At 43.0% G+C, this 12,925-nt stretch overlaps 1 protein-coding gene across 2 annotated transcripts; it reads left to right on the top strand.

Moving 5' to 3' along the window:
- The first annotated feature begins 3,421 nt into the window (after positions 1-3,421).
- Positions 3,422-12,627, top strand: taf1a (TATA box binding protein (TBP)-associated factor, RNA polymerase I, A). Of its 2 annotated transcripts, XR_006831743.1 has the most exons (11): positions 3,422-3,655; positions 4,946-5,109; positions 5,201-5,314; positions 5,796-5,994; positions 6,214-6,335; positions 6,598-6,756; positions 7,297-7,363; positions 7,616-7,739; positions 7,903-8,060; positions 8,330-8,588; positions 9,960-12,627. XR_006831743.1 is itself a non-coding variant. In XM_046297918.1 (10 exons), exons 1-10 carry the CDS (start codon positions 3,451-3,453, stop codon positions 8,467-8,469), a joined length of 1,452 nt encoding a protein of 483 aa, XP_046153874.1. In that variant the 5' UTR covers positions 3,422-3,450; the 3' UTR covers positions 8,470-9,698. The 2 variants fall into 2 exon arrangements, 1 of the variants encoding a protein (XP_046153874.1); XM_046297918.1 differs by lacking the exon at positions 9,960-12,627 and having other exon boundaries at positions 8,330-9,698.
- Positions 12,628-12,925: the final 298 nt, after the last annotated feature.

Here is a 12,925-nt window from a genome sequence, read left to right as displayed (position 1 = left end):
GTAGTTTAAAAAATACGAATAAGAAATAAAAGGAACAAGTAATTAAAGAGCAGCAGTAAAATTACAGTAGTGAGACTATATACAGGGGGTACCGGTACTGAGTCAATGTGCGGGGGCACTGGTTAGTCAGGGTAATATGTACATGTAGGTAGTTATTAAAGTGACAATGCACAGATAATAACAGAGTAGCAGCGGTGTAAGGGGGGGGCAATCCAAATAGTCTGGGTAGCCATTTGATTAGATGTTCAGAAGTCTTATGGCTTGGGGTTAGAAGCTGTTTAGAAACCACTTGGACCTAGACTTGGCGCTCCGGTACCGCTTGCCGTGCGGTAGCTGAGAGAACAGTCTATGACTAGGGTGGCTGGAGTCTGACACCGCCTGGTATAGAGGTTCCGGATGGCAGAAAGCTTGGCTCCAGTGATGTACTAAGCCAGTCAAGATGCTCTCGATGGTGCAGCTGTAGGACCTTTTGAGGATCTGAGGACCCATGACAAATCTTTTCACTCCCCTGAGGGGGAATAGGTTATGTTGTGGCCTCTTCACAACTGTCTTGGTGTGCTTGGACCATGTTAGTTGGTTGGTGATGTGGACACCAAGGAACTTGAAGCTCTCAACCTGCTCCACCACTACAGCCCAGTAGATGTTAATGGGGGCGTGCTCATCCTCTTTTTCCTGTAGTCCACAATCTCCTTTGTCTTGATCACGTTGAGGGAGAGGTTGTTGTCCTGAAACCACACGGCCAGGTCTCTGACCTCCTCGCTGTATAGGCTGTCTCGTTGTTGTCGGTGATCAGACCTACCACTGTTGTGTCATCTGCAAACTTAATGATGGTGTTGGAGTCATGCAGTCATGAGTGAACAGGGAGTAGAGGAGGGGATTGAGCACGCACCCCTGAGGGGCTCCCGTGTTGAGGATCAGCATAGCGCATGTGTTGTTACCTACTCTTATTCTATACTACACCACTGACTGTTAAACAGCCATCTCCAGCACATCAGAGGCTGCTGCCTATAGACATAGATTAGGAATCACTGGCCACTTTAAGGAAATTAAACACTAGCCACTTTAATAATGTCTCCGTGTCTTGCATTACTCATCTCATATGTATAAACTGTACTCTATACCATTCCTAGGTATCTTTAATTGTGTGTAAATATTGCATCACCCATCTCATATGTATATACTTCATTCTATACTATGCCTCTCTATCTTCGTCCAATGCCACAGTTTGGGGTCACTTAGTAATGTCCTTGTTGCACATTTTTTGTCCATTAAAATAACATAAAATTGATCAGAAATAGGGTGTAGACATTGTTAATGTTGTAAATGACTATTGTAGCTGGAAATGGCAGATTTTTAATGGAATATCTACATAGGCGTACAGAGGTCCATTATCAGCAATCATCACTCCTGTGTTCCAATGGCACGTTGTTAGCTAATCCAAGTTTATCATTTTAAAAGGCTAATTGATCATTAGAAAACCCTTTTGCAAGTATGTTAACACAGCTGAAAACTGTTGTCCTGATTAAAGAAGCAATAAAACTGTCTTTCTTTAAAATAGTTGAGTATTTTTGAGCATCAGCATTTGTGGGTTCGATTACAGGCTCAAAATGGCCAGAAACAAAACACCAGTCTTAACGATAACAGTGAAGAGGCGACTCCGGGATGCTGGCCTTTATTTTAACCAATAAAGGCAATACTTGAGATATTGATAATAATAATATTAATATTTTCCCCAGTACTATTTGAGGCCTACTTACCGACATGATTCTAGGGAAGTGAGGCACTAAGCCTACCAAAGATTTTGTGCCTGAGCCTCATTTACATTCTCTGTTACCATTTAGTTTAATTTCACTTTGTTGTCACGAGCAATAGATTGTATATCTGTGTCACAGTCCCCTTTAAGGCTAAATCCATTTTACAATGGCTGTACTTGAACTCAACATGATTGAGTTGCATAGAAAAATAGCAGATTCAACATCCTTTTGACTATCTGTAGATAGGCCAACACAATCAGTGCTTGTTTACAGTTTGGTGGTTTACAAAAACAAAAGTGTTTGGGGTTTCTTGTGCTGTGTGACACGTTCATCACCATATTTACCTTTCACTGCATTTCTCCTCCCCCCTCTGTGTTTGGTGTTTTTGTATCAATTAGTTCAGTCTGACTGTTGCACTGACTTAAATTTGTGCAGTCATCCTCATGACGGCCCAACGGATTGGTCAATTCAACCTATTCCTCAATCTGATTAACAAAAAATTAGGCTAAACTGAGGCTGAGGCTGATTACCAAAACCTCTATTCTTGTCCCACATATTCCTAAGATGTTTTACACTATGTTTATTAGTGACAATTGTTTTTCCAATTGGCCATTGCAAGGTTTTGGCAACTTCCTCTCAAAATTTGTGTATGTATTGCCATTGAAATATGATGACAATCCCAAAATGCATTTATGTCCCCCCCACCACAAACATTTGAGTCTTAACATTCTGATCATTCACAATATCCGTGCCACCCCCCATACAATTTATGCTTCAGATTTGGTGGTTCAACAGCCTTATTTTAATTTATCATCTGTTGTGTAAAATTATTCTGATCTATGCATTTATCAGTACTGTCAACTCCACAGTTAACCCTCATCACCCCAGACAACAGCGTCACTATCAGTACAGTCAACTCCTACTTTAGCACTAGGTCCACCCTTTACCAGTTCTTCCACCAACACCAGACCTCTGCAGCGTGCTCCCTTCCCTAATTTATTATATCTTATTCCAGTATATTGTTGTTAAATCATTATTATATAGGTTAGGTCTATGGATAGTATAGCCTATAATTGTCTGTGAAACAGGTAGGCCTACCTCTTATTTCTTAAATAGGCTCGAACACAAAGCCCTCTTGTTATAAAGTCAAATTAAAATTAAATACCCTAGTGAGTAATCCCAACCCCACTTTATTTCAGCATCTAGAATAGTTTTTTCAATGTAAGCCAATATGTAATTTATGGGCCTATAGTGCAGGGCGAGGCAACCATGGTCCTGGAGTGCCCCAGACACTTCATGTTTTTGATTTACCAACCTGGAACAGCGGGTGTGTTGAATTTAGGCAATCATTGAACTGATCAATTAGCTCAGTTTGTCAGATGTGGTGCCTAGTTGGAACAAAATCCTGTAGTTCTTCCTGCACTCCAGGAACAGAGTTGCCTATCCCAGCTACAGAGCCCCAAAGTGGCCATGTCATAATACCCAAACAGGGAAATGGTTCCAATCGTTTTTCCACAATTCATTTTTCCCTTACGGAATTTTAGAAACATTTAATAAGGGCTGTGTTTCGTGTCATGAATAAATATAGGTTAATGCAACTTTTCTACTATTACGTGGGCGACTTTTATTTTGAAAAACGACTTCCGTGACCCGGAAGTACCTTTTTTGTGTCGCTGATAAGACGCTGTTATCGTGCATGGTGTTTGGCGCAAATTCACATCAAATATATGTTAACGAAAATAGGTCGAACTTTGAACGGTGGGTCATGGATGATCTAGAGTCAGAACTGAGGGTGCCCGGTGAAGAACAGGGCGAAAATGAGTCTTCAGATGACGATGAATCAATCAACAGAAAACGAATCAACAAGCCAAACCTTCCCCTGGCGCCTCCTTTATTTAAAGGTAATTTATAAAATGCACTGTGCAGAAGAATATGTGAACCCTTGAGTAAGCTAAACCAGCTAGTTAGCTAGTTCAAGCTGCTGTTTACTGACTGGTACTACATACACTATATATACACAAAAGTATGTGGACACCCCTTCAAATTAGTAGATTTGGCTATTTCAGCCACTCCATCACAGATGTATAAAATCGAATACACAGCCATGCAATCTCCAGAGAATCCCATTGGCCAAAGAATGGTCTTACTGAAGAGCTCAGTGACTTTCAACGTGGCACCATCATAGGATGCCACCTTTCCAACAAGTCAGTTTGTCAAGTTTCTGCCCTGCTAGAGCTGCCAACTGTAAGTGCAGTTATTGTGAAGTGGAAACATCTTAGAGCAACAACAGCTCAGCTGTGAAGTGGTAGCCCATACACTCACAAACAACTGCCGAGTGCTGAAGCACATAGCTCGTAGAAATCATCCTCAGTTGCAATACTCACTACTGAGATCCAAACGGCCTCTGAAAGCAACTTCAGCACAATAACTGTTTGTCGGGAGCGTCGGCTGGAGTAGTGTAAAGCTCGCTGTCATTGAACTCTGGAGCAGTGGACAAACATTATCTGGAGTGATGAATCACGCTTTAACCATCTAGAAGTCCGACGAATTAATCTGGGTTTGGCGAATGCCAGGAGAACACTACCTGCCCGAATGCATAGTGACAACTGTAAAGTGTAGGAATAATGGTATTGGGCTGTTTTTCATGCTTTGGGGTAGGCCCTGTAGTTCCATTGAAGAGGGCTTAGCGCTTACAGCATACAATGACATTCTAGACGATTCTGTGCTTGCAACTTTGTGGCAACAGTTTGAGAAAGGCTCTTTTCTGTTTCAGCATGTCAATTCCCCTGTGCACAAAGTCCATACAGAAATTGTTTGTTGAGATCGATGTGGACTAACTTGACTGGCTAGCACAGAGCCCAGACCTCAACCCCATTGGGATGAATTGGAACGCCGACTGCCAGCCAGGCCTAATCGCCCAACATCAGTGCCCGACCTCACGAATGCTCTTGTGGCTGAATGGAAGCAAGTCCCCGCGGCAATGTTCCAACATTAAGTGGAAAGCCTTCCCTGAAGAGTGGAGGCTGTTATGTTTAGCAAAGGGGGGTTACAACTCCATATTAATGCCCGCGATTTTGGAATGAGATGTTGGACGAGCAGCTGTCCACATACCTTTGGTCATGTAGTGTATGTTAATGCCCGATTTTATACGATGCTCTTATTAACCAGTGGCAATGTCTGTTTTTCATTAGAGACACCCCGTGAGACTGGCTTTCACAAGACCACAAGGAACTGCCTCCAGCACATTAGGGAGGTCTTGCTGCACCATAGATGGCAGGATGCCGCAGAGTACATGGCCAGTTACTCACAGACACTGGAGGATACCACCGCAAACATGCCACAACTCTACGCTGAGGTAGGTCAATCTTTGCACCGACTGAACTCTCACAAAGGGTAGCTAAGAAGTACTGTATAAATGCTAAGTTTGAACAAACGTTGTCTTTCAGATAATTTGGAGGATAGGCACAGAGATACTACACCACCATCCCGACTCGAAGCTGGAAGACTACAACAGTTTCTATGAGCGAGTGAAACACTCGGGAGTAAAGCATTACCTGAAGGTAGGGTCCATAATTGACCTCTTGATCTCTACCCTATCAGCCCAACTAAAGTACCCTAAGTCAATAGGTTAAAAAAAAGTTTAAATAGGACAGTCAACATGTCTATACTTTTGTTATGAAGCAATTATGACACCTTCAAAAACAAACAAATCAAATCAAATCAAATTTATTTATATAGCCCTTCGTACATCAGCTGATATCTCAAAGTGCTGTACAGAAACCCAGCCTAAAACCCCAAACAGCAAACAATGCAGGTGTAAAAGCACGGTGGCTAGGAAAAACTCCTAGAAAGGCCAAAACCTAGGAAGAAACCTAGAGAGGAACCGGGCTAAGTTTAAATAGGACAGTCAACATGTCTATACTTTTGTTATGAAGCAATTATGACACCTTCAAAAACAAACAAATAGATGGAATGTGTAAACAATGTGTTTGCAATGGAAGTGTATGCCAATGTGCATTGAAGAATTGGTTTGTCCTGAAGGTCTGTCTGGAGCACTCGTTCCATCTCCTGGTCAATGGGCAGTTTGAGGATGCCAAACTTCAGCTGTCCATCGCTGAGAGCTGGAGGTATGGCAAGCAGTCAGCCGGTCAGTCCCAGAGGATTAGGCTGATCCAGGCCTATAGTGGGTTCCTGGATTACTTCATCTGGTGTGACAAGAAAGCCACTGCATCCAGCACAGGTAAGAGGACACCTGGCAACCCCCAAGTATCCATTTTTTATTGGTTTCAATGACATTGCAATAGTGGAAATCTGTATGTTACGTCACCATCTACTGGCCAGATAATGTAACTGCGTCTTTAGGGACAATTCCAATACATTTCAAAAAGCATGGCCAAATCAAATGTAACCATAACCTGTGGTTGTGCTTTGGCATAACATGGACTTTAACATATTTTAGATGAGTATGATGCAGCTGTCAACCAAGAAATGCATAGCTACTTCCGACAATCTTCTGTGAACCTGAAGGAGATCATGAAGCTTCCTGGCGTCTGGGATCCTTTTGTTCTGAGTTACATTGATGTAAGTACTGCTTCGTGTTCAGTAGGCATGAAACAAGAACAATTTCCAAACCAAACGGTAACATACTACCTGAATTTGTCCAGTAAAAATATTTGTTTTCATTTTTCCATTTCAAAATGATTTACTACAATTTGCCCTACTTAACATGGCCCCTGGCATCCCCTTTTTCCATCATTGTATTTATTTTCCATCATTGAACTACTTTCCCTTATCAGACTACCTATGATGATCTAATGTTTTGACTTGCGTGTGCCAATGGCAGATGCTGGAATTCTACAACGATCACGAGGGAGCTGTGAAGGTTCTAAATGACTATGCCTATGACGACAGTTTCCCACCCAACCCCAATGCCCATGTCTACCTATACCGGTACATGAAGAAACAGAACCACCCACAGAAGAAACTTCTCAAAGTGCTGAAGGTAGTACTGAGACCATTGCTCCCCTTAACAGGGGAATCTAGCTGATATGTTGGGCACTATTATCATTATTAAAGGCCCAGTGCAGTAAAATATTTTCCTGTGTTTTATATACATTTCCACAGGTTTGAATAATACTGTGAAAATATATGTCCTTTTAGTGTATAAGTTGTTTGAAGAGACGCCTGAAATGTCCGCCTGTTTTGGTGGGGTGGAGTTTTGGTCTGCCTGGTGACATCACCAGGTGGTCAATTTGTTAATAGACCAATAAGAAAGAGTTCCAAACGTCTCTGCCAATAACAGCTAGTTTTCGGATTTCTCCTCCCCACACATACCTCTCCCAGACAGTACTAGCAAAATTCTTGCTTTAGAAATGTTTTTTTGCTAAGAAGCAATTTGTTTCTTTTTGACCATTTCATTTAAAAAAAAAATCACAGTAAGGTGAAATCTCTAGGCTACAGTTAGTCCTGCACTCTGCCCCTCAATAGCCTACTGGTACTGTACTGTTTAATGAGTCCATGTTTTCGATTACATTTGCCTTAGATCCTGCATACATTGGTCCCAAGTCATGAGTTGATGCCGGAATACTGTTCTCTTCTGGTACAGTCGGGTATGTGAATATAGAATAATAATAACAATATATTGATTTTGAGTGTCTTAAAGGGACAATGGGGTGTAAAATGAGGGAAAACTAGTAATTTTAAAGTCTATCTTGATGTTTTAGTCATTTTTCAATGTTTTCGTGCGTGTTTCTGTCCTCGGGCTTTGTTACGCATTCAGATTCATGTGTTTGGATGTGCTCTTCACATTGATGTTGGTCCTATGAAGATGTTCATAGTAAAGGATGAGTTTTTTCCCCCAGAGAATGAGGGTGATCTTCAAAAGGCTCTAGGTGTGGTTCTGGATCTCCTGGACTACTCCAGTTGGAGGAGCAACTTGGATGTCTGGAACCATTTGATGAACATCATCAAGAGACTGAGGATGAAGTAAGGATGGCTGCATGAATCCACACTACTCTCTCTCAAAAGGAGGACATTGAAAATGCACTCCCTTTGAAATTAAATTCGGCATACATTGCTTATCTCTTCTCATGGCAAATTGGCAAGTCCTTATGTCATGCTTAATTTGTGCCAATTACATTTTCTTTAGAAAACAATGGCTGAAGATTTTTGCAGAGGAGATGGAGTACAGAAAGGACTGGTGGCTAGCAATACACTTCTCAACATTCCAGGCCAGGAAAGATTCGGCAGAGAATAGAGAGCTACTGGAAGTGAAGAGCTTTGTGGTTGGAGACTTTTGTCCTCACTGTAAGTAAAGCTAAACGGTAACACCTTTTATTTTCTTGAGTATTACTTTCTTTCAGTTGTGTGAAATGAAGAGATGTCCCCACTTATTATCAGTATTTGCAGCACTGGCACTTTGCGGCAAAATATCCAATTAGTTTAAGAATACATGTTTACTTCCTTGAACCACCATGCTTGGCTATCCTTAGGTCTAGTTTTTCCTGGTTTTGAAAGTGGAAAAGTGGCAGTATGACATCTTATGTAGTCTAATCCATTGTTGTCTCTTTTTCCAGATGCCTCCATGTACTGCGGTGTTGGTAAGGCAGCCCGAAAAGGAGTAACTTCTGAGGCTCGAAAGGCTAAGAGGAATCCTAAACCGCAAAGAAATATAAGAAGGCTCAGAAGAGAAAGGGGACAGCAAAGCCAAGACTGACCTTGAGGAAGCTCCTGGAATGCCACCAGGCACAGTGGCGAGAACAAACATTTAGAAAATTTGTGAAGAGCTTCTACCATTGCCAAGATCGGCAGGCATGACCACCTCATAGTCATCAGGTCAGACTCTCTCCCCTTCCATGACAGTTGTTCCAACTACATTATTTTTCTTGTCTAGAATGTTCTTGGTTATCTGCATACAGTAGTTGCAGCCACGATGACCATTCACACCTACAAAAGGCAGGCCTCTCTCATTGCACTGCAATGTATTATGCGTCAAATTCTGTGATTGTCCTCCAGGGAGCACTCAAGCTATGGCTATGTTTTTGAGTTGCTCTGCATGCTGCTGCTCCGTCGTTTTTAAAAGAAGCTGAGGCAGAAATTGAAGCATGTGTTCACTGTGGTAGTTGGTCGGGAATAGGTAGTTTGGGTGTGCTGCAGTATTAAGTATAGGAGGTAATAAGCTCTGAGGCAGGTGTGGCCTCAACTGAACTTCCGCTGATTCATGGATAACCCAGCTGCATTTAGGTGGAGGCGACGTGTTGGAATTACTAAAACATTTGGCGACGCCAAAGAGCAGCATCATGGCAACCGATGCAAAGGATAGTGCAGCTATACAGAGAGGGGGGGGGGAATGAGAATTTTTGTAACTTGCTGTTGAGATTCTTCAGTCACGTTCACGTGACACGACAGACACCCTTGATAAAACTCTGCCTTCGCTCTGGAGTCCTCTGTCTCTGTGTGATGACATCACATGAGTGATATCCCCCTTGGGTCCCTGAGGTAAAATAGAGGGAGAGCACACACACCCTTGGCTCCTTCCACACCTATCCATCACACACACACAGGTGGAATGCAAATCTGTTTACTTTACACCCCTCCAGCCTCTTGAAGCAGGATAACAGAGCTCAATTTCACAGGCGAGGGGTTCGCAGGCTGCCAGGGAACAGTGGGCCCAGCTTTATCATGATTAAGGACTACTCATGTTTATCAGAACCTGTGAAGCCTTCTGTTCCTGAACAACTAACTGTGGTTTATGGCCAGTACTATGTACTGTCAGGAAGTTACATGATCAAATACTCTGCACTGTAAAGTGAATGACTTGGTTGTTTCAATTTGAGCTATTGTACCTGATTCACTTTTGTAGTCTCTGTGGTATGGTGATTGTGGCTGCTATATTTTGTACCATTTGTTACTGATTAAACACTGTTGATTGGGTGGCTGAATTAATCTGTGAAGCCTAAGTGTGTTTGTTTTACCCATGGCACTTTAGTTTGATTTATATTTGTTTCTTTTCAATTTAATGTGTGAGTTTTTCAATATTAACATTGGGTAAAGCAATATTTGTGTCCTGAATGAATCTTAATTCACACCTAGGGAATATAGTCATTCATTTCAGTGAGCTCACATGGCTAGAGGAATTTGTGTGTGTGAATTGCAAGTGTTACCTAACTTTAATTTTTTTAACCCCTTTTTCTTCCCAATTGGTAGTTAGTCTTTTCCCATCTCTGCAACTCCCGTACGGACTCCGGAGAGGCGAAGGTCGAGAGCTGTGCTTCCTCTGAAACAACCCAGCCAAGCCGCACTGCTTCTTGACACAATGCCCGCTTAACCTGGAATCCAGGCCCACCAATGTTGGAGGATACACCGTACACCTGGCGACTGTGTCAGAGTGCATTGCGCCAGGCCCGCCACAGGAGTCGCTAGTGCGCGATGGGACAAGAACATCCCCTAACCTGGACGACGCTGGGCCAATTGTGCGCCGCCCCATGGGTCTCCCGGTCGCGGCCCGGCTGCGACAGTCTGGACTCGAACCAGGATCTCTAGTGGCACAGCTAGCACTGTGATGCAGTGCCTTTGACCACTGTGCCACTCAGGAGGCCTTAACTATTCTTTTTCTAATCTTGTATCTCAATGTCCATGGGCATAGTCTTAAAGTAGTGACATGAGTCCAATCAAATGTTTTTTTCTTTGCGGTATTATGTTCAGGCATTCATCAGTCTTGTCCTATTTTCCTTGATGCCCATTTCTCTCCTTATTTTCTCTCCTTTTTCTCAAACAGTGTCCTAGTTGAACTCCTCATGCATACATGCAAATTTCACACATCTGCCATCATTCTGTATTTGCAAGGGATCATTGGCTCTGAAAGCATCTGCCTCGTAACTCTATTTGAGCTTAGGTAAAAGAGCCCGGGGCTTTTACCTAAGTTTGTGGGTTTGAGTTGGGGTCACTTCAGGCTTTCTTCCACGCCACCTCCACATGTCCAGAGAGTGGACCCAGCTGAGGCCACAAATTCTGGGGCTTCTTTTCTGTCTGTCCACTCTGGTGTGGTGCCACAACTAAGTGCTCGCTCACAACTTTGCATTGACCTGGCTGCGAATGCTCTCATCAATCAACCATAAGAGACTTTGCAGTTCGCTCAGAGGAGAGTGTGTCTTGGTTGGGAGGTGCTGCATTTCCTCTGCATTACAAGTGGCCTATATCATCTTTAACCTCCACTTGGGTCTCAGGTACCCCCAAAGCCCCCACCACACCTCACTCCTATATCTTGTATTTCATTTAGGTTACTTGAATAATGTACTGTTCATTTTTATGTCACCTTGTTTTTCCTCTTCTGTGGGACTTGTATGCTGCCCTACACATGCTCTAGAGTCTACTCAGTCATTCTCATGGGCTCTTGCACTGTGCCTTTGTCTAACATCTCAGGGGCTTGCCCCACATTGGGCCCCATGCCAATTTTAATAAGCTTAAGTGCTTGTAATGATTCTGTTGTAGCAGCTCACCTTAACGATGGCCATGCATGCAGTCAGTGTGTGCTTCCCAAATGGCACTCTATTCCCAATGTAGTACACTACTTTTGGGAGTGCACTATAGGGAATAGGGTGCCATTTGGGATGCTTTTCAGTTGACCAGGGGATGTGGCTCTATGATTCTATCTGCTCTGCAGTCATTACATAACTAGAGCCCAGAGCACTAGGGAAGGCTAGTTAGCCAAACCACAGAGCAGCTGCTCTGGGGAGTGAAGGCAGAGAGGGGGGGCGTCATCTGAGAATTCAACCTCACAGGGAGCAATTAAGGGAAGATAGAAAGAACTGTTGTAATGATTGTTGATGGTTGCCATGGACACTGGACACTAATAATTTTTGGCTTAATTTGTATACATTTGCATTTTTTCTGCAGATGAATATTCTGTGTATCTTAATTATATCCTAAAAATTTACATCAGTTTAAATGCGAATGAAGCCTCTGGTCATGGCTCCTTATGGAGGGGTCAGGCAGCAACAGTGAAGTCAGACAATTTTGTTGCACGCTGCCATGGCTTGGGACGGTTGATTGATATTGATGAAAGCTAGGAGAATTGTGCTACATGTATCAATAACTATACTGACCTCAGGCCTAGAGTGATGGTCTATAGTGCTTGTAAAAATCTACCTTCAGGCCTCCCGAGTGGCTCAGCAGTCTAAGGCACTACTTTGCAGTGCTACAGGCGCCCCCACCCGCTGTGAATGGGAGACCCATGAGGCTGCGCACAATTGGCCCAGAGTCGTCCTTGTTAGGGGATGGTTTGGCCGGCGGGATGTCCTTGTCCCATCGCGCTCTAGCGACTCCTTGTGACGGCCCGGGGGCATCCATGCTGACTTCGGGTGCCAACTGTACAGTGTTTCCTCCGACACATTGGTGCGGCAGGTTTCCGGGATTAAACGTGCTGTGTGTCAAGAAGCAGTGCGGTTTGGCGGGGTTGTGTTTCGGAGGGTGCATGGCTTTTGACCTTCACCTCTCTAGAATCCGTATGGGAGTTCCCGCGATGGGACAAGACTGTAACTACCGATTTGAATATCACGAAAAAGGGGGTAAAAAGTACTGAAAAAAATCATCTACAGTTGAAGTTGGGAGTTTACATACTTGTATTGTAGTCAGTAAAACTACAATACCACTCCACAAATGTTTCAACCACTCCACAAATTTCTTGTTAACAAACTATAGTTTTGGCAAGTCTGTTAGGACATCTACTTGCATGACTCAAGTAATTTTTTGTTTACAGGCAGGTTATTTCACTTATAAATCACTGTATCACAATTCCAGTGGGTCAGAAGTTTACATACACTAAGTTGACTGTGCATTTTAAACAGCTTGGAAAATTCCAGAAAATGACATTGCTTTAGAAGCTTCTGATAGGCCTTGAAATACATCCACAGGTACACCTCCAATTGACTCAAATGTTCTCAATAAGCCTATCTTCAAACTCAGTGCCTCTGCTTGACATCATGGGAAAATCAAAAGAAATCAGCCAAGACATCAGAATTTTTTTGTTGTAGATCTCCAAGTCTGTTTCATCCTGTGGAAGCAATTTCCAAATGCCTGAAGGTACCACGTGTACTATTGTTTGTACAGATGAACAAGTAGAAACACCATGGGACCACGCAGCCTTCATATCACTCAGGAGAGAGATGCGTTCC

This window comes from Oncorhynchus gorbuscha, linkage group LG14 (assembly GCF_021184085.1).
Source record: "Oncorhynchus gorbuscha isolate QuinsamMale2020 ecotype Even-year linkage group LG14, OgorEven_v1.0, whole genome shotgun sequence".
NCBI classification, from domain to species: Eukaryota; Metazoa; Chordata; class Actinopteri; order Salmoniformes; family Salmonidae; genus Oncorhynchus; species Oncorhynchus gorbuscha.
Note: the sequence above shows the minus strand (reverse complement) of the source record. Positions and strands in the feature narration are given on the sequence as shown.